The sequence below is a fragment of the Clarias gariepinus genome, chromosome 17 (genome assembly GCF_024256425.1).
Source record: "Clarias gariepinus isolate MV-2021 ecotype Netherlands chromosome 17, CGAR_prim_01v2, whole genome shotgun sequence".
Taxonomy (NCBI): Eukaryota; Metazoa; Chordata; class Actinopteri; order Siluriformes; family Clariidae; genus Clarias; species Clarias gariepinus.
The window spans coordinates 25,837,665-25,859,333 of NC_071116.1; the positions used below are offsets into that span (position 1 = coordinate 25,837,665).

General features: G+C 38.4%; 1 protein-coding gene across 2 annotated transcripts in view; it reads right to left on the minus strand.

Annotated features, from left to right (window-relative positions):
• plpp1a (phospholipid phosphatase 1a) overlaps nucleotides 1-18,418 on the minus strand; it is a 31,987-nt gene extending 13,569 nt beyond the window's left edge. Inside the window, exons 1-2 of one of the 2 annotated variants that reach the window (XM_053515525.1) lie at nucleotides 17,903-18,418; nucleotides 384-535 (exon numbers count right to left, since the gene is read on the minus strand). In XM_053515525.1, coding sequence (XP_053371500.1) covers nucleotides 384-535; nucleotides 17,903-17,960 — 210 coding nt within the window. In that variant the 5' untranslated portion in view covers nucleotides 17,961-18,418. Of the gene's footprint in view, nucleotides 1-383; nucleotides 536-7,452; nucleotides 7,608-17,902 lie in introns of both variants that reach the window. The other variant, XM_053515524.1, reaches the window with a different exon arrangement.
• Nucleotides 18,419-21,669: the final 3,251 nt, after the last annotated feature.

Genomic DNA, 21,669 nt, shown 5'->3' on the forward strand with positions numbered 1-21,669 from the left:
ATCATAAGTCCTGGTTTGACTTGAACACCCCTTGTAGATAATAAGTCAGTATTCCATATTTAGTTTAAACCAACGTTTTTGGCTTAAACTATGTTAACTCAATAGCTTTATTCATATTAAAAGATCATTTTTAATCTGTATAAATTTTAAGGAACAGCTGTTCTGCACGTTTCATCTTCATGCTACGCACCTGTCAATATTTACCTGTGCATTTTATGTGCGGCTCTGTCTGGCATATGGTATGGAAATCCAAACAGGGCACTTTAACGATAAACATAGTTGTGTTTTTTTTTCTGGACTGGAGCCGGAAAACTCTTGAGGAAAGCTTGAAAGAGAGCGAGGATGAGTCAGAGACTGCATGAACAAAAACGAGGTGCACTTACAGTAAGTAGAACGAGAGGTATCATTACTCCTCCCAATAATTCATAGGAAATGGTGTCCGGCTTTAGAGGGTACTTGATCGAATCATCGTTACAGAAAAATCCTCTTTTGTACGGGGAGTTTTTCGGTGTGAGTATTGCGAATGGGAGTCCAACTACCAAGAAGAAACACAAACAAAGCAAAGATAGAGAGAAAAAAAACAAAACACAATGACAGCAGTGGGTTAAAAGAGGGATCTGCACATGACATGGGTCAAGCCCAACACGAAACCCAAACACACACAAACATACAGGCTGTGGATGGAGAGCAGACATGACACGGCTGTTTAGGTTTCTCCAGGACCTGTGAGATTAGTCAGATGGTGTTGAGCAGCAGGAAGGGTGAGCTACATGACATGTTAGACACAGCAGTGATGTGATACAATGTCAAGACCGCACATCATAACCTACACGTATGTACTGTAGGTGACGTATTACAGTATAATGTGACTTTGTACTGACAGTCGAGTCGAAATCATGAAAAACCTCCTGGACAAATATAGATCGTGTTCGTAAAGTTAATTATCAGCAACATTCCATGTAATGTACAAACATACAGTTATACACAAATACTGTAGAGATATGTTTTTAGATTAACACTTAATTAGTAACTACAATAGTCTAGAATACAGATTTAGATGATACGGGTAACTACCAACTATAGCCTACAGTACAAATAAACCATACAGTTAATTACGATTATAGTAATATACTGTTTAAGCATATAAATCATATAGTATTTATTAATGATATAAATCTCCTGTGCAAATAAAGCTCATATACAATAGGATTATTAGGAACACCATACTAATACGGTGTTTGACCCCCTTTCGCCTTCAGAACTGCCTTAATTCTACGTGGCATTGATTCAACAAGGTGCTGAAAGCATTCTTTAGAAATGTTGGCCCATATTGATAGGATAGCATCTTGCAGTTGATGGAGATTTGTGGGATGCACATCCAGGGCATGAAGCTCCCGTTCCACCACATCCCAAAGATGCTCTATTGGGTTGAGATCTGGTGACTGTGGGGGCCATTTTAGTACAGTGAACTCATTGTCATGTTCAAGAAACCAATTTGAAATGATTCGAGCTTTGTGACATGGTGCATTATCCTGCTGGAAGTAGCCATCAGAGGATGGGTACATGGTGGTCATAAAGGGATGGACATGGTCAGAAACAATGCTCAGGTAGCCCGTGGCATTTAAACAATGTCCAATTGACACTAAGGGGCCTAAAGTGTGCCAAGAAAACATCCCCCACACCATTACATCACCACCACCAGCCTGCACAGTGGTAACAAGGCATAATGGATCCATGTTCTCATTCTGTTTACGCCAAATTCTGACTCTACCATTTGAATGTCTCAACAGAAATCGAGACTCATTACACCAGGCAACATTTTTCCAGTATTTAACTGTCCATATTTGGTAAGCTCGTGCAAATTGTAGCCTCTTTTTCCTATTTGTAGTGGAGATGAGTGGTACCCGGTGGGGTCTTCTGCTGTTGTAGCCCATCCGCCTCAAGGTTGTGCGTGTTGTGGCTTTACAAACCCTTTGCTGCATACCTCGGTTGTAACGAGTGGTTATTTCAGTCAAAGCCACTCTTCTATCAGCTTGAATCAGTCAGCATTTTCGCCCACAGGACTGCCGCATACTGGATGTTTTTCCTTTTTCACACCACTCTTTGTAAACCCTAGAAATGGTTGTGCGTGAAAATCCCAGTAACTGAGCAGATTGTGAAATACTCAGACCGGCCCGTCTGGCACCAACAACCATGCCACGCAAGTTGCTTAAATCACCTTTCTTTCAAATTCTGACATTCAGTTTGGAGTTCAGGAGATTGTCAGGAGATTGTCTTGACCAGGACCAGTTGCTTCAGTGCATGACCTAAATGCACTGAAGCAACTGCCATGTGATTAATTGATTAGAGAATTGCATTAATGAGAAATTATATTATGTTCCTAATAATCCTTTAGGTGAGTGTAATTAGCAACGATATGAGGTTTTGTGCAAATATCATCAGAATAGGTTATTTTAATAATGCTGATAACAGTACAGATTGATAAAGTGGAGTGATTTATTAATAGTTATCAACTGTATATCGTCATACATGGGTAATCTAGTAACATTATATTAGAAATTAGTAACACTACAAATATATGTAATTAAATAGTAATTTTACTGTATAATCTACTGTATAAATATAGACCAGTAATACTAATTTTAGTATATAATAGTAATACTTAAATGTACAAATATTTATAACTTATCAGCATTAACCATTAGTGGTGTATCTATTGTACAAATATTAATTATAATTAAGTAGTAATACTGTATCTACTGCACAAATTTCAATCATATACTAAATAATAATTCAATCAATTGAAAATGTAGTAAATAATATAATGCTAGAAAATAAGTTCTTATGGCTCATGTGACCATTTTTTAGTTCTTTTGTTAACTATGAAATTAGAAATAATTTATTAATATGCAATTATATGCATAATTTTCATTTTTGCAATATGCAAATAATTCTTTTGATTGTGTAAAGCTGTTTTCCGACAATGACAATTGTTAAAAGCGCTATACGAATAAAAATTGAATTGAATTAATTTATTTTATCACTATAATTGCTGAAACGCTGCTTTATTATTTTTTTTAAGTAAAAGAGAGCACATGGCCAGCGGGTTTCATCCATGTGATTAGCTCACATCATGCTTATGTGGTGATATCCTGACACTTAATACATTATTTTAACCATGTGCACAACACCAGGATATGATTTTGTTTTCACAGTCCTATTCCTGTCTAGCTGCAGCTTTCACAGTTTAACCGTCTGGCATTTGAAATCATTGGCTTTTTGCTTTTTGTTTTTTTTAGCATCTTGTTTATCTAGTTTAATTCCTTTGTTCTGACGCTCTGGTGGTTTTGAGGGTGGTATGGGAAACCGCCCCAGTCGAATATAGCATGAGAACTAGAATGGTGTGATCTCACACTCACACACAGCACATTTGGCACCCATTTGAAGGTCTGGTCTTTCACCAGTTAAATGTTCGATCTGGCACAAAGTTGTCGAGTGCACACCAGCAATTTACACTTGCATACATTTTTTTTTTTTTTTTTTTTTTAACAATTTGGGTCAGAACTCGTATTTCAACTTCTATTTTCTGCCCTATAAACACAAAAAGGCATGTGGCACAAACAGCAGTTCCTCAGTGATTATGGGATTACAGCAGGCCAGGACACACATGAGCTTATATGAGCATGACGGCGAGGTGCGGCTTCAGGAGACGTCATGCACTTTAAACGTCACCTCCCATCAAACTCCCATGCAAAACTATGGCATTCTTTGCATGAACGAGGGAGGCGAGTCTGCAGAAGTTAAAACTATTCTTCCAAAAAAAGAAAGCTTGGTTTCGCACTTTCTTTCTAACACAACTAACAGTTCTCAGTGCAAAGTAGAATTCTCCACCCAATTTCTTACGGGTGATGTTCACGTTAAAATGCTTGTTATTGAAGTTTTCCTTTAGGTTTCCGAGTCATCCGGGCGCTCAACTATCCAACAATAGGGAAGTCACTGCACTGCCAATGGAACTTCAGATCATCTTTATAAAAATCTCTTCCCTTTTTGACGCTGATCCTCCAATTCACGACCCACGTTTTAAAGTTTCACTTCAGTTAATTCGATGTGTGAACGTAGATTCGGTTAACATTTCTCCACCATTGTTTTTGTTTCCTTGTGTAAATTCCCAAGTTAATTAATATCATAATAAATCAGCTGCAATTTTAAAAACCCATCAAACTCGCCAACCAACCCTTTAAAATGTCATCAGAGTCGGTTTCAAACAGTTTCCTACTTCCTGCATAATCACCACGTGGGGATTCACCGTGCTCACTCATCTACACACATATTAACCCAGATGGTTCATTTTTGTCCATGATATTTTATTTCCATCCCTTTTATTTTTAACCAAGGTTCACCCTCGCTTGCTTGTGCACATGTCAAGATAACTTTATATCACTCATTAGTCTTTCAATGGTCTCCATCCATCCATCCACCCATAGTTGAGTCTTCTCTCGTCTGAAGTCCTCAGTGTATCTTCTAAAGATCTTGTCCTCTCTAAACACTCTGTCTTGTCTGTTTATATCCCTTTGTATTACCATATGGAAGACAGTTTGTTGATGATTTGTTAGCATTTGTTAGCAGTTTGTTAGCATACAGACACCATCTACTGTATGCTCTTCTGTGAATTTTTTGCAGCTCTTGTACTTCCTGTTCTCCAAGTTTCTGAGCCTTGTTGTGAAAACTGATCCAGATCCTTTATATCCTTCTGACTCGACTTAGGATTATTATAATTATTGGTTTAATCTTTGAATTCGGACCAGAATTCCAGGACGTGCTTAACATTTCTAATGACTCTGGCTTTGTGAGTCAGATCAGCTGTTTCAACAACGTGTTTAATTTGTGCTGATTTTATAATGGAACATTTAATGATTTCTTGTGGTTGTCTGGTTACAAGTTAAACCGATTTAACTGCCTATCCTTTCATACTGCTATATCCTGCTACGGATAATGGTTTTTTTTTACTTTTTATTTCAAGATCCTTTTAATCCTTTCATTTTTATGCAGGAAACTACTTTTAAAATCCTATTAGACCGAATTCCAAATGACGTCTGATTCACTATAGAAGAGCTCACTGTGTAGTATTTATTATAAACCCCTAACTAGTGCACTTTAAAAATAATAATAATAATAATAAAAAAAAGAGAGAAACACCATTTGAAGTTAAACCACAGGAAAAGTGGCTCATCTAAATGAACTACTGACACGTAATATCGCTTCAAAGCAGCCAGTGAAAGTTGCATTGTCAACTCATTGTGGTTTCATATTTCATTAGGTATTTCAAAACCATAGTGTTTCCAAACCACACACACACACACACACACACACACACACACACACACACAGACACACACTCTTTCTCATATGTTGGAGAAAAATGTGTACCACCATGCCAGGTGCATTTTGGGTAAGCTAAAGTACAGTACTTTCCATAATGAACACATTTTTGCTTACTAATACACACACACACACACACACACACACACACACACACACGGTCCCTAAAAGCCCTTCTTTAGGCAAACAGATGCTATAAATCAATAGTTAGTAACAGTGGCCAATCAGGACACCAAAGATGTTCCAGGAAACTATTTCAGCTATTTCTGGAGGAACTTTTGTACAAAAACAGACCAAGTATTTCATCTGTGCTCCAGAAGAGCGATCTGATCCAAAACGATTCTCTCTTATCTTCGCCGGGGCCTTGATGTCCCAGATGACTGGGACCAAAACTTCCGGCTTTTAATTGCGTGCGGTTTACCATTTATGAAATATTCTCGATAAACAAAATGACGATGCTTCGTTTTCCTTCGTGACAATCCGTCCTCGGTTCGGAGAAGTTTACACATGTTCCTCCTCAGAAGGCTATACAATCGAAGCTTCCTTTCGACACCTTTTGATGAAAACCAGATCCTGATCTGAAACACAGACACGGCCTTTCTGCTTCATCCGCCGTCCCAGAGAACACTAAAGACACGACGCTACACATGGAGCGTTAACGCGCCGTACGTGTTCTCTAATGACCCTCGTTAAAGTTGCGCTATATTACCGACTAACATTGAGTTGACATCCTCTCCGTCTTTGCATCCTCTTTTGCAAACTAAAAACTGGTGACATGCCCAGGGAATCCACTCAGATAGAGAACGGAAAGTGAGAAATTGTTCTTTCTCCGTTTTTTCCCCTGATGTCTGTCTAAGCTTAGCGCTCAGCTGAACTCCATTAATGCAACTGGCTTCCTTCAGACCAGAGCTGGTCAATCTGTGAGCAAGATAATAAGAGAATGAAAACAAAGCTAGAGCTAGAAGTATTTGCTGGTAGACTTTAAACCATTGAATCACATCTTCTATCTACTGTAGCAGCCTTAAGGTTTATTGCTTTGGTCCTTTTTGGAATTCAGTTCTACAGCATTTAGAGCCCTTGAAGGGGTTCGGCTCATTTCCTGGTAATGGAAACTCACATAGGACCCTTTCAAGAAGATAAGAACATTATCTTCTGTCCTTTGTCCTAGTAATTAGGTCACTCTTGGAAAAACTAAATGTGGTTTCAGCGAACTCGGTGACTCAGTGATTTAAAAACTCACACCAAAACAAAACACAACATTAGACGTCTAAACTACTAGGAATTTGAGGGGGGGAAATATATGATGGACTCAAAAAAACAAAAAACAAATGAAGACTAAAAACAAAAAAAAGCACATGGCTGTAAAGATAAAAAAATTAAGTACAAGACCTAAAAAACCTAATGTACGCTCATGGGATTTGCATAAAAATAGAAAGGAGCGAGTGTGACAAAGTTACCAGAAGAACTCATATTCTCCAGCAAGCTCAGTAAAACCTAACAACTGTTTTCTTATAAAACTTCACAAATCTGTGTCTAAAACTCCTGATTTTAAGCAACGTTTATTTTATTGCTTTTTATTGTTCTTTATAAAAGCATCTTTTGCTTATGCCATAATTTTGTATGAGCCCAAGACTTTTACACAGTAGTATAAGTAAAACACCTGTTAGGTTTTACTGAGCTTGCTGGAGAATATGAGTTCTTCTGGTAACGTTGTCACACTCGCTCCTTGTTTTTTTTTTTTTTTTACTGTTTACAACTGTTTTTTTTAAGTTATATATAGAAAATACTAAATAATTTGGACATAATTATGCAGACATAAACATGTATAACAAAATTGGTACAGCATATAATATGGTGCCTAAGACTTTTGCACAGTACTGTATATAAACGAATAATTTATATATATATATATATATATATATATATATATATATATATATATGTGTGTGTAAAACCCCACTGAGTCAGCGTGCCCCTGCACATGGTCACCTCCCTGTACATTTCCGCCAATCAACCGCACTGAGTTAAAGGGAAACCCTGGGCATGTGAGCGATGTTAGCTAGCGTTACTTACACTAAAGATGGGCAGTATGAAGCCCACCGAGTACAGCACAGTGGAGGTGATGGTGCTGGAGTGAAACGGGTAACCGATGCTCTCGTCGTTACAGAAAAAGCCTCTCTGATAGGGCTTGACTTTACCCAGGTTAAAGGCTGCTAGAGGAAGGCCAGCTGTGGATAAAAGAAGGGTTAACAAAGGGTTAACATCAACACAGGACTCTCAGCCAATCAGAACTGAGAAAGTAGTGTATCGCGCATGGCAGCTGTGCTGGATGTAACTGATGCAGCCAGGAAAGGTTTTAGCTGCACCAACTGTAGGCCACTCCCCTTTTCCGCACCTACAGTTATACTTATCGAGAAAAAATGTGGTCTTTGATTAAAGTGATATTAGGAATAGTCACACTATATATTTATACTGTTCTTTAAAAGATGCTTTGGTTTCTCCATAAAAAAAAAAAAAAAAAAACTTAAAAGTTCCCTACAGGACCTCTGACAGAGGGACTGGTCCTGAGAGAACCTGAAGAACTATTTAAATAACCTTTAAGAAGCCTTTAGGTGTATACCTGGAAGTGTGTATCTATAAAACTGTTAATAGAAACATCATAATACCACTTGAGGAGGAGCAAAACATTCTGTTTCTGCAATATTTCATTATGCAATATTTAATGATTTGTGAATATGAAAAATATGCCTACAAAAAAGAAAAATCCATAAACTTTCTATTTAAATTAATACTCAGCGACTCTGTACTCGAGACTTCACTTTAAGTTCTAAACTTAGGACCCTAAAATTGTATAACATATAAAAGTGTGTGTTTTTATAAAGCAGAAAATCAAACCACATAAAAATGAATATCCAGATTTCCATCAACCTGGTTATGTGCATGTTTTGTGTGTGTGTGTGTGTTTTTGGCTGGAGCTCTTATTGATGAGATCATCTCTTAACATTTGATAAATAGTTGATGGGAAACACAGCTTTTGAGATAAAAGCTTGTTTGCAACAACAACCCGGGTTTGGAAATCGCAGTGGTGATGGAACGGCTCTCGATCATAAGGCAGAGGAGTTACGTATGGTTGGATCGTGTCCATTTGCATGGCTCAATGTTTATTGTACCAGTGATTCCCCGGGACTAGAGGTGTGCTAAATTACATTGCTGCTGTAATCTGACCTCTGACACCATAAAATCATAAGTGTGTGTTATGTAACTGTGTGTGTTATGTAACCGTGTGTCGTCTGACGTTTATCGGGTTTACAACATGTCACACTCACACAGGCTGACGGGTCAGAGTCTAACCTGTGAGCCTCAGGCCATTGGTCCAGAGGAAATGGAAAAGCACGCACACACACACACACACAAATACACTCATTATATATCAATCAATCATATCATATATCAAATCATATCAAACAGACTGATGCTTTAGCATGAAAGTGAACATGTGGTGTTCTCAGGCAACACTGTATCCTGAATAATCAGACTAAGGATTAAAAGTTTAATTAGAGTATAAAACAAAGTTTTTTTCACTTATATTAAAAAAAAAAAAAGTCAGGTTCTTTCAAAATTCTTTGGACGTTGGCTGCATGCCAACTGTATCGGTGTCTGAAATTATTTATTTATAAGCATTAACTATTTCCTATACAGAGCTGCCACATTCAAATTTAAACCAAATCAGGCTTTAGAATACAAATGAATCCTTAACCTCCTTCTGTTTCAGTCTCTATGTAAATGACCCACTGCCGAGCCAAGACAACAGCTGGACAACAGGGGAGGGGAAGCCGTTTACAGTATGAGGTCACATCAGGGGATGAATCTAATTGGCTTGTTTAAGTCCTGGTTAATCCTAAAATTATTAATTGTTTTAAAAATGTTCATTATTTGTAGACTCTAAAATAAACGTAAACCTAAACACAGGAGTAAAATATAGTTTCAATGCAATCTTAATTTAATGTTCAACACAACGGAATTACTGTGTTAGATAAATTAATGTTAAACGTTAATCTGGTATAAACTAGTCATAATTAATTTTTTTTTTAAAAGGCCTTAAAATTTCATTAAACTCTCCTAAATTTCTTAAAAGTTGTCTTAAATTAAACCATTTTAGCCAATTAAAAAAAAAGAAAAGTAACAACTTACCACACACACACACTATGTAACTCACACTTATTTGTGTGACTCCAATGTGAGATGTTTTATTAGCTTTACTGTAAAAGGCCAATCGAATGTTAGATTGTATTGTTTCTATATATGATGCAGCGATATCATTTTTAAAATAAAATAAAAAAATGCACCATATTTAATGGAAGTGGAAAGATGGTAAGATAGTCTAACAGGCTTAAGGCCCGGAGTTTCTTTTCACACAAATGTATTCGGATTGATTTTGTATGTCACTGCTGTCCCGTGCTGCTTTTAAACATTTGCAGGACTATACGAGGCAGGAGCTACTGTATATATACGAAAATAAAACTTTATACCGTTCTTTAACTTGATACTGCAGGCACTGATTAGTAAAAATGCGTCACTGAAACGTGAAAGCAGGAAATCACCTGACGAGATAAACCGATCATGTCATCCGACGCCGGTTTGGTTTTCAGAGAGAGACACAGAGAGAGACAGAGAGACACAGAGAGAGACAGAGAGAGACAGAGAGAAAGACAGAGAGAGACAGAGAGAAAGACAGAGAGAGAGATCGGGTTTCTGGACCGCACCCAGGTTTAAAAAGCGGAAAAACGCCCCAGACCTCAAGTGTCCACATCTGGATATTTTTTGTTTAAACTAAACTACACCTAAACTGGATCTCTTTGATGAACTGAATTACATCAAGAACGTGTATTTCTGTGCGGGCGTGTTAGCGACTGGTCTAAACCGTTTTCCCTCATCGCCGCCCAGCTCGTGGTTAGAAATGAAACACACTGATGTGGGTGGAGCTAAACACCAGGGGGGCGTGATGTACAGAATCTGGTATTTTCCGCCCACTTTGGTAAAAAATTGCACTTATGCTAACGCCTGTCTAAAGCCTGGCGCCGACGCGAGATCAAAGCGGCTTGGATCTGGGTCTTCTGACGGACTCGTGTTGTATAAAGTTTGATATACAATCTGCACGAAATCCCAGATCTCATGATTTTATCCAAATTACATCTAAATAATTACACTTTTAGTCTATGCAGGGGTGAGACGTCTTCTATACAAACAGTGAGTCAGTTTCGTAAAGAGACGAGGCGATGGCTGAAATCACACACACATACAGTACACATATACACACACTTACTTTCCTCTGTACAAGACAATGACTATGCCAAATATTTAGATTTACCCAGAATTCATTTCTTCAGGTGTATCCCTTAGTCATTTTAACTCATGCACATTTAAAATAAACACACACGTCATTCCATGATCCATTTCTCGTTTACCCCTTTTATGTTTTTATGTTTTTATATATATTTCTCAGTCAGCACATTCTGAGTATTTTAAATGTCATATTTCATTTTTTAAATCTATTTTATTGTAACATTTCTTTTACATTGTACATTGAATCCCACATATTTACAGTTTATATTTTTTCTTGGATATTTTTTTTATTAGAAATCCCATCATTAACTTAATTCTATTGTTGTACGGAACTACAGTGAAATATTTCTATCGTTTCTATTTTATCCTATCTTTCCTTTTTAGGTCACGAACAAGTTGCATGTGTGTTTCACTGCACATCACAGCGTGTGTGGTCCTGATGGTTCTGTACCTGACAAATACAGTAAGAACTAGAGATGTGGAGGTGGAGGGACAGAGAGGGGGATGGAGAGATAGAGACACAGAGAAGCAGATAGAGAGACGGAGAAGCAGATAGAGAGAAACAGATCGAGATGAAGAGGTGGATAGACAGAGAGATGGAGAAGGAGATAGATGGATACATAAATAAAGATATAGATCGAGAGAGACATAAACGTTGGAGACTTCTGTGTGTGTGTGTGTGTGTGTGTGTGTGTGTGTGATTTGTGCAGAGGTCACTCAGTGACTCGACTGTAATTGTTACAGACATCCTCTGTTTAAACTCTAATCCAGTCTGAACGCTGCTTAAGAGAAAAGAATCTGATTGTTTAGACCAGGAACAGACGGCAGGACGGAGCCAAACACAGAACCTGGCGTGGACTCCTGGTCTATACAGCGCGCTACGCTAAACTGCTCAAAGTCGGCTCTGATTGAATCTAAACTCTCGCAGACGCAGCTGGAGCAGCTTCACCATTAACGAGGGACGACGGCGTTTCTTCCTCGGCCAGGAAATGACAGAAAGTCCTAAACAGAATCAATCACATTATCTGGGGTTTAATTGGTGTGCGGGAATCTGTCCAGAAATACTGTATGGAACACACACACACACACACATACACACGCTTTGGCTTTCTCCAGCACAAGACAATGACTATGCCAAATATTTAGATTTACCCAGAATGCATTTCCTCAGTGTATCCCTTAGTCATTTTAACTCATGCACAATTTAAAAGACACACACACACACACACACACACACACACACACACACACACACACACACACACACTAGTGCTGATGGGTGAAATGGACATAAAAACCATATGAGCAGCTGTCTTCCTGGCAGTTACATGAGCTGCAACTTCAAACCAGCAGCAACCCCTCTCCCACACACACACACACACACACACACACACCATTTACTAATCATAGCTAAAAGCTAATCAGTCAGTGTGCATTCTGGACAAAAGTTTCTCGTTAGATTAGCACAACTAATTGCGACTCCTAACAACCTGCTGTGGTGTGTATGAGTCACACACCCGGCACAACACCGTGCGTCATCTTCATACTGTACACACTTCGCCTTGCAATAACATGAAGCGTCCACTTCCCATGTTTAATGTTTTTAACCTGCAGATTATGTAAAAAAAAAATGTTTTTTTTAAAACAATAACCTGATTATTACAAAATCCACATCTAATCATCTCGTGACTTATCTCGTCTCTCTGACTTAAACAGGGAAAAACTCAATCCTGATCATAATAAACAAACCAACTGCTGAGACTCTCTTCCCTAACGTTAATTTCTGCATAACGTTACACAAGAGTGGCTTCTCTACTTCCCATTTCAGTGAGACAGAAAAAAAAGGAAGATCAAGTGGCGAAGATACCGAACACTATCAGCTGGGAGTTTCTCTGAGGAACAGGTTTGTTTGTGAGCCTGTTGGTTTGAAAGTGTTTAATAATGCTGCAATTGAATTATTATGTTCGTTTTATATCAAAAAGTTAAAGTGAGTATGAAAATCCTGTCACAGTAACCAAATTCTAAGCTAAATTCTAGCTAAACTTCCATTCCAATTCCAATTCAGTTTGTTCTGTACACACACAGTATGATAGGCAGTGAAACACTTCTACCTAAAACAGGAACCATGAGGTGGAATAAGAAGCTAAGGAGGCTTCAGCCAGCATAACGTTGCTCTTCAATAACGTCACTGATTCTAAAGAGCTTCTCAAGGGACATGTGGGAGGGAGAATGTGTCGAAGAATATTCTCACACGTGTCTCGTGTTTTTCTGAGTCACCCTTCAGTTGCTAGACGAGTGGCTTCACTAGCAAACCCTTTTAACCCCAAGTGATGACACACAAACGTGTTTTTGACTGACACCGACACTTAACACGCTGTTAACTAAGCTGTGAAGATCCAACCAATCATAGACGAGATTGAATTCTCATAACCAATCATGACGCAGAGGCTGGGATTTATATACAGTACTGTACACAGAGTCCTGAGCCACATCTCAATTTGTCACAATAAATAAAATTGTATTAAATCATGTGGATAAAAGAAGTGAGGACAAATGTTTCAATGCGACATTCTGCAAAGTGCCCAAAGATACGATTTCAAAATCGGTGGTTTATGTAACAACCCCGGCAGCAACCTCATTTCCCCACTCGTCTGTCCGAAACCACTCAGCGTCACCAGTATACTAATCACTGACCTGATCCTCCGTCATCATCTGACTTGCAAACGAGCAGACAAAACAGTCCTTCAGGAAGCCTGGGGAGCTATTCGTCACCGCTGTGTTAATAATACAAGGAAGTCTGGCTCGATGGAAGCAAAATATAAAGACATGAGGTGTGGCTCAAAACTTTTCTACAGTACTTTAAGCTTGCTAACATATTCACGGACGTCATTTTTTATTATTATTATTATTATTATTATTATTATTATTATTATTTGACTTGAACAAAGAAATGAATATTTCCTTAGCATCTCTGTACACTTACGCTTCAGTCTCAACAAAAGCCAAATGTTATAAACAAACTAGTAGGCTAGAGTTTGTTCTCAAAATGTTAGCTAAACATTTAACCTTGTGGTTGTTCTGAAACTGCGCAAAATCTGTGTGGCGTCCTCGGGACTTTTCCACAGACCTGCTTGAAGTTTTGACTTATTTTTCATTTAAAAAAAAAAAAAAAAAAAAAAAAATCAGAATTACAATAAGTGTCCAAAAGCTACAAAATCAATAGTGGAGTGGAATGGAGTATAGTCTAGTGTGGTATTGTGTTGTGTAGTCTAGTATAGTCTAGTCTAGTATAGTGGAGTTTATAGTATAGTAGTAGTGTAGTATAGTCTAGTGTAGTATATTATATTGTGGAGTTTAGTATACTGTAGAGTAGTATAGTCTAGTGTACTGTGGTGTGGTTTAGTATATTGTAGCGTAGTATAGTATATTATAGTGTGGAGTTTAGTATAGTCTAGTGTAGTATAGTCCAGTGTAGTATATTATAGCGTGGAGTTTAGTATAGTCTAGTGTAGTATAGTCTAGTGTAGTATAGTCTAGTGTAGTATATTATAGTGTGGCGTTTAGTATAGTCTAGTGTAGTATAGTCTAGTGTAGTATAGTCCAGTGTAGTATATTATAGCGTGGAGTTTAGTATGCTGTAGCATACTTCCATAGTATAGTCTAGTTTAGGGTAGTCTAGTGTAGTATAGTCTAGTTTAGTATACTGTAGCATATCATAGTGTGAAGATTATTATGGTCCAATGTAGTGGAGTTTAGTATACTGTAGCATAGTATAGTCTAGTGTAGTGGAGCGTAGTGTAGTGAAGTGTAGTGTAGTCTAGTGGAGTTTAGTATACCTAACCCTAGAGTATAGTCTAGTGTAGTATATTATAGTGTGAAATTAAGTATAGTCTAGTGTAGTGGAGTTTAGTATGCTGTAGCGTAGTATAGTCTAGTGTACTGTAGTTTAGTATACTGTAGCGTATAGTCTAGCATAGTATAGTCTAGTGTACTGTAGTTTAGTATACTGTAGCGTAGTATAGTCTAGTGTAGTATAATGTATCGTAGTATAGTCTAGTGTAGTATACTGTAGCATAGTATAGTCTAGTGTACTGTAGTTTAGTATACTGTAGCGTATAGTCTAGCATAGTATAGTCTAGTGTACTGTAGTTTAGTATACTGTAGCGTAGTATAGTCTAGTGTAGTATAGTCTAGTGTAGTCTAGTCTAGTGCAGTGCAGTGTAGTCTAGTGTAGTGCAGCGTAGTATAGTCTAGTGTAGTAATTTAATCAATCACATGTTGACAGTAAATTTCTGTGCAACACCTCCTCACATAAACTTATGCCTAATTAAGCTATTTACAGAAAACTTATAACATTCCAAAACAGTAGAAATTGCATAATTAATAAATATAACTGTTAAAATCTTTCTTAAATAGTGACAACATTGAGTATTACAAATTCTAGCTTGTAACTAAGCAATCAGTTTTACAGAAAAAAAAAAAAAAAAAAAAAAAAAAAAAAAAGCCATAAAATGACTAAAATATTATCAGTCTTTCCCGTAAGAATTTCTTTTGGCCGCGTTTTTAAAACACAAAATGTTCAAAGATTAACAAAAAACAAATCTAATGTAATTATTCTCCCATTTTACTGATTATTCACCAGATGTTTAATTAGAGATTACTTTCCAACATTACATCATTTTGCAAAAGCTCATTAATAATGAATTAAATGGCTAATAATGCAGAGGTACTGATGAGACACACATGATGCTCTTAATCTCAAGCAAGCAGCCGAACATTTATATCCTAATTCACGGCAAAATCTATATAATGTCGTTATATCATCTGGCTTTGATTCTCCAAAGACGTATTCATGCATCAATCACTTCTACTTCTTAAAAACATTCATTAGACGGTCTGTTATTTTACGATCTTAGCATTAACAGTGGGATCTGGGGCGTTGTACAGCCTGTGTTTGCTGTAACATATTCCACATATGCATAAGAAATGGCAGACGTAATGGAAAACACTGCAAACCCAGTGGCTTTGTTGTTGCATTAGGGTTTAACTGGGTGGGGATGGTGGCTGTGTGTTTGTGTGGTGTGTGTGTGTGTGTGTGTGTGTGTGTGTGTGTTCACAATGTAACATCTGGTCCTTCTTCCCAAACAGGTTACGTTTTTGCAAAGATTAATACAACTCCAATATGATGATCTGTGGAACAGCTCGAAAAAACAGACACGGAGACTAAAAGCAGATGAGTGTGTTCATGACAACAGACAGACAAAACGATCAGGTCATCATCAGTAATATAAAACGGGGCTCATTCTTCAGTCCTCGGGAAAGTCCACCTGGAAGGATTTAGTGAAAAGAAAATACAAATCCACACAACTGCTAATCTGCTCACTTCAAGTGCAGTCGATCAGCCAGAATTATTATTAATTATTATTATAGTTCATTTAATTACAGACAAACATCTCATTTCATACATGGCTGTTGATGTCAGATGTCTTGAAGTGATTAATATGACCTGCTCAACCAGAGTGCATGACATCATGACCAAGAGGCGGCAACTATCTCTACTACGTACTTTCGATTTTGTAATAACATCACGGATTGTTGGTCCTGACCTGGTAAACCAGGGGCTTTTTCCTGTTGTGTTAAGATTCTACATTCTACAGCTACATAAGTAGAATAATTTAATCATGCATTAATATCGAAACCTTATCCGTTCATCCACCTATCCATTTAAGATGACCTCGCTAAGCGATGTTAGTCGTCTAGCGGTCATTGTTGTAAAATGAACTCTGTTGCTGGGGAAACCAAAATCTGTCAGTCCACAGGCACACACATACACACACTATAACAACTACAGTGCATGTTTATGAAGTGTCAGGGGGAAACCAGAGAACCTGGAGGAAACCCAACTATCTCAGAAGGTTAACATGCGAATTGTGCACACGCACAGATACACAGATACTGGAGATGAGATTCAAACCATGAACCGTGGAGATGCAACAGTAATGAACCACTAAGTCATGTGTGTGTTTTAAGCCTGCTTGAGGATAATATGTGGCATGCATTCACACTTGGGCTGAGATAGAGCTTTGTTCCATTTTGTGCTAAATAATGGACACAGGCTGATTGAGTACATTTGATGTAAGAGATTAGACTTTAATTTAGATTTGGGGCTGCACAATAATCACCATACACGAATCAGCCATAACATTATGACCACCCTCCTAATATTGAGTAATTCTGTAACCTGTGTGTTCTGATACATCTCTATCATTAACCTTTTCTTCAATCTGAACTACATTAGCGCTTCTATTGGATCGCACTACACGGGCCAGCCTTTATAGGGATGCTATGTGCATGAGTAAGCCTTGGACACCCAAGACCCGGTCGCCAGTCCTTCCTTGGATCACTTTTGCTCAGGAAACAGCCCACAAGACCTGTGGTTTTGGACCTGCACAATTTGCCCCCATCACAGTAAAGATACATTATTCATATCTCATTAAATTGTGGATGAAGTGGGTGGGATATATTAGGCAGCCAGTGAACCTTTTTTACCTGACGTAGAAGAAAAAAAAATGGGCAAGCGTAAGGATTTAAGTGACTTTGACAAGCACCAAGCTCATCTCAGGTTTAAATCCCAGCACCACCAAATTGCCACTGTTGGGCCCTTAACCCTCAACTGCTTGGATATATAATGAAAGTCGCTATGGATAACTTGCTATGGACTGTCAAATGTAAATGTAAATGGGCCAAATTGTAATGGCTAGAAGATTGGGTCAGAGCAAGTCCTAAACTGCTGGAACATACAAAAGTGATCCAAGAAAGGAAAACCGCTGTAGTGGTGACCGGGTCATGAGTGACTGAAGCTTACTGATGCACATGGGGAGTGAAGTCTGGCCCGTGTAGTCCGATCCAATGGAAGCTCAAATTAATGAAAAGGTTAATACAAAAAAACAAATGTGTCAAGCACAGTGCATCAGTGATATGGAGGCAAAGAAGGACCTACTCAATATTAGCCAGGTGTTCATAGTGTTATTTTATGGGTCATACAAACAGCCTACATCACCTGCATTGTTCTCTATTTATAGAGATTTTTAATCTGAGGAACCCTGAACATCTGGAATGACCTGCAGCTGGGTGTCACAGTGGAAAAAGTAAAAATGAATCAGATGAATTAAAGACATACCGAGGATCAGGCACGCGACGTCCAGCAAGACGAAGGGAATCCCGCGCGCGTCGAACATCTTCAAAGCGTCCTGGACGGAGCGTGCGCTCGCTCGGTGTTCCTCAAATTCACCGCTGCGGGAGATCAATAGAAAGCGGAGGACTGTAGACTGGGTCGGGTCAGAGTCAGACTGTCTGCGGCATCAGGGCGAGACGGTACCGCGACTTACGGCAAGCGGAATAAACGTTAATTATAATAAGAATAATAATTATAATAATAATAAAACGCTATTACTAATACTACTACTTATAATAATAATAATAATCCCCCAAAAGTGGACATATTAAAGACAGAAAGATTTGTTAATTCGCCCTGCTACCAAAACAGACCGACCGTTTCAAAACAACAACAATTACGTACAATAATTTTAAAAAGCGCGAGCGACAGAGACGCGAGCAGCCGCGAGACTGTCATGCGGGCGCACACGCACGCGGGTGCCCTTTTCTCCGGTCAAGGTGACGTCACGGTTACGGCGTGTTTTATCTAAAAAAAAAAGCCACGGACACGCCTAGAGGAAAGAAAAAAAACTCGGGAGTTTAATTTACAGTATTACCATAATTTGTTTAGAAACGGGAACCTCCCACCATTAGTATGTGTTTTTTTTTTTGCTTTTTAAGACCGCCCACTCTGTATAAAATACTTCCGGGGTCGGTTTACACCTAGAGGGCGCCCAAGAGCAATTTAATGACGTCACGTTTTTTATTAGGCTTGGGCTATTTTCACTGCCAAATTTCTGCTTTTTTCCTATATATATATATACATTATTCATATATATATATATATTTATTTTTTTTTAAGATTTGTAAATACGCCATAAAATTACATTAAATACATTCACACTGATTAAAAACAAATGTCTTATCATCATCATCATCAACGCTTACGTCAACCAGTAAGCGTGTCCCAGGCATTAAGTTTTAGTAGGCAGAATCTTTACCAGCGTTTATGTTATAACCTGACGTGACAGTAGACGGCGTCATCATGAACTTTCACATACGTTCATATTGTGAGCGTGTCACAGACGTTACATTGGGGCAGCATGAGGAGCGGCAGCGAGTTGATCGTATACGCCTGTATAGTATGACATAAAGTTGATAATGACGCTGCCGACTGTTACGTTTAGTGAGGAGTGCCTGTGACGGAGCCACTGGTACCCTCTAGTATATACATAAAACAGAAATTCTCTATTTATTTATTCTTTATTGTGCACGGGTAGTTCCATCACAGGCCCAATGTAACAGTAGGCAGCATCATTATCAAGTGTGTGTCATCCTGTGAGGTAATAACACATCTTCATTTGATTAACAGATCAGCCTTACGTGAAAAGAGGAATCGCTGATCAAAATGCACATGATAGGAATTGCAGGGAATCTGTTTAATTGGGTCATAACTACTTTTTCAAAGGTTCAAATCTGATTTCTATTCAAGGTCAAAAGTCTGGATCGATTGGTGATAAACCAATGACTTTTATTAAACTTATATATTACTTATAAGCAACGTACAAAAGTGAGTCAAAAATTCTCAGCACTATGGTTATATTAAAACTTGTTGGCCGCACTGTCTCCTCAGCACTTTAAGTTAAAGGCTACTCTCTCCTCAGTCATTGCTGTGCAGTTGTGAATGTGTTACATCAGTTCATTTATAACAGTGAGAAAAAATGGATGCACCACTTGTGATTCGCATGAAAGAAGAGCCGCGTGGGGTGAAAAAGTCCATCAGCTGGAGAGTTCATCAATGTTTACAGTTTTCTAAGATTCTCAAAGGCCTGTATTGGATTATTATCAGGAAAACGCATCCAAAGGCATAATGAAAATGCACGTCTGCACACTTCTGCCCACGCTGTCGACACTCAAAACTTCATTTTGAGATTTAAAGCTTTCTCCCTCTGGTCCTGATCTTGCTACATCAGACTTTCACCTGTTTGGTCCCCTGGAAGCAGCCCTACAAGGATGAAGAAGTGATGACAGCGGTGCATTCATGGCTCGCGGCACAAGCGTAAACATTTTTGGACAAAGCATATTGAAAAGCAGGGAGATTATGTTAAAAAATTATGTATGTATCCTTTCTAAAATGTAGTAAAATAAATTCTGCAGGCAGTGCAGATAATTTTTGACTCCCCCTTGTATAGTCACATTTAACACAGTCTAAGACAAAATACACTTAAGCCTAGTGGAAAACAATGTCACTGTTTGTTTACTGTGTAGATTAATACATAATAGTACACAGAAGCCTAGTCTAAGAAACGGCACTGTGTGCAATCGATCAGCCGCCTAAACACTGGCACATAAAAAGCAGTGATCGCTAAAAGGAGACACTGACCTTTTCTTCACGAATTTGGATCGTGACGTTCCCACCAGATAGAGGAACCGATGTACACTAAGAGGAGACGCCGGGTGCCTGTTAGTCGACAACAATTGAACTTCTGTGACTTTGAACACTGTATACGTTGCCATGACAACAATGTCAAACAGAGAAATGATAACGTTTAACCTTAAGCTCGCTATAACGATCTCCAAACAGATTACAAACCTTAAATTTATTGATTAGTCTAACCTAATAGTTTTATTTCGAGGTTGGAAAGATAAACTTCATTACACTGTATTATTGCATTGATAATACATTGCTAATAGTCTGAATCCGAACCGGTGTCTGGACTTTAAGAAACCCTGGTGTACACTAAAGCGACAGATTTTTGAGCTCTCTGTGGAAGGATTAGATTTAACTTTGCAATAATTATGTTGTGTATTTTACCCAATTCTAGCTACAGTCTGAACATAAACTTGAGCAAATATTCCATAAAAATTAGACAATTAAGAGATATCACATAAGAGGGAGTGCTGTTGTGCTGGGTATCAGCACGGCTGTGATGCAGTCGTAGGTACGAGGGTGCGGTCTGAATACTGAATAGTAGCCGTGACTTGAAAACAAGTTTAAACTATATACAGAGCCAAATTAAGCAGCTGAACATCTTTACTTAATGCAGTTCATCAAGACTAATCGAATGCACGCTTTAAAGTTTCTAAACGCGTCCCGTATCATCAGCATGTCTGCTTATATGCTTTTTTAAATCATATATAGTGCTATAGAAGAGTTGATTCAATGAAATCTCTGCACTACATCCTCAAAAGCAAACTGCTCCCTTGTTTATAATCCTGAATAGAATGTTAATCCTCATAAGGAATAGCATGTCCGATATTTTTTTAGCCGCCTCACATGCTGCTTTTGGATAAATCCGGAAGTGAATGTGCGGGTGGTTGTGTGTGTAAAAACAATAGGCTGCTTTGGAATAAAAAAAATAAAGAATGAAGGATTTATTTATCTTAAATAAAACAACACTTTCCTCTTTTTGTGTCGTACATAAAAGCAGGTTACTGCTGTGAGCTTGGCTTTCTTTCCTTTTTTTTTTTTGTCATTTCTGGCCGTGTATTTAAAGAGTAGTTGACCTCAAGCCCTAGGCAGCGTGGTGCCACAGTGGGCAGCGTTACAGTCTCACATCTCCAAGATCACTGGTCTGATCCTGACCTTCAGGTCTGTGGGGAATGTCACATGTTCTCACCATGTTCTCCAGGGTTTCCCCTGGGTTCTCCAGTTTCCCCCTATTGTCCACAAACATATAAAGAAGTGCATTGTCTGTGCTGGATTGCCTCTTGGTAGGAGTGTGTTGAAACGTGTGTGGTTAGACCAGCATTTTCCAGGCCGTTGGCTGGGACGACGTGGACTTCATCTCA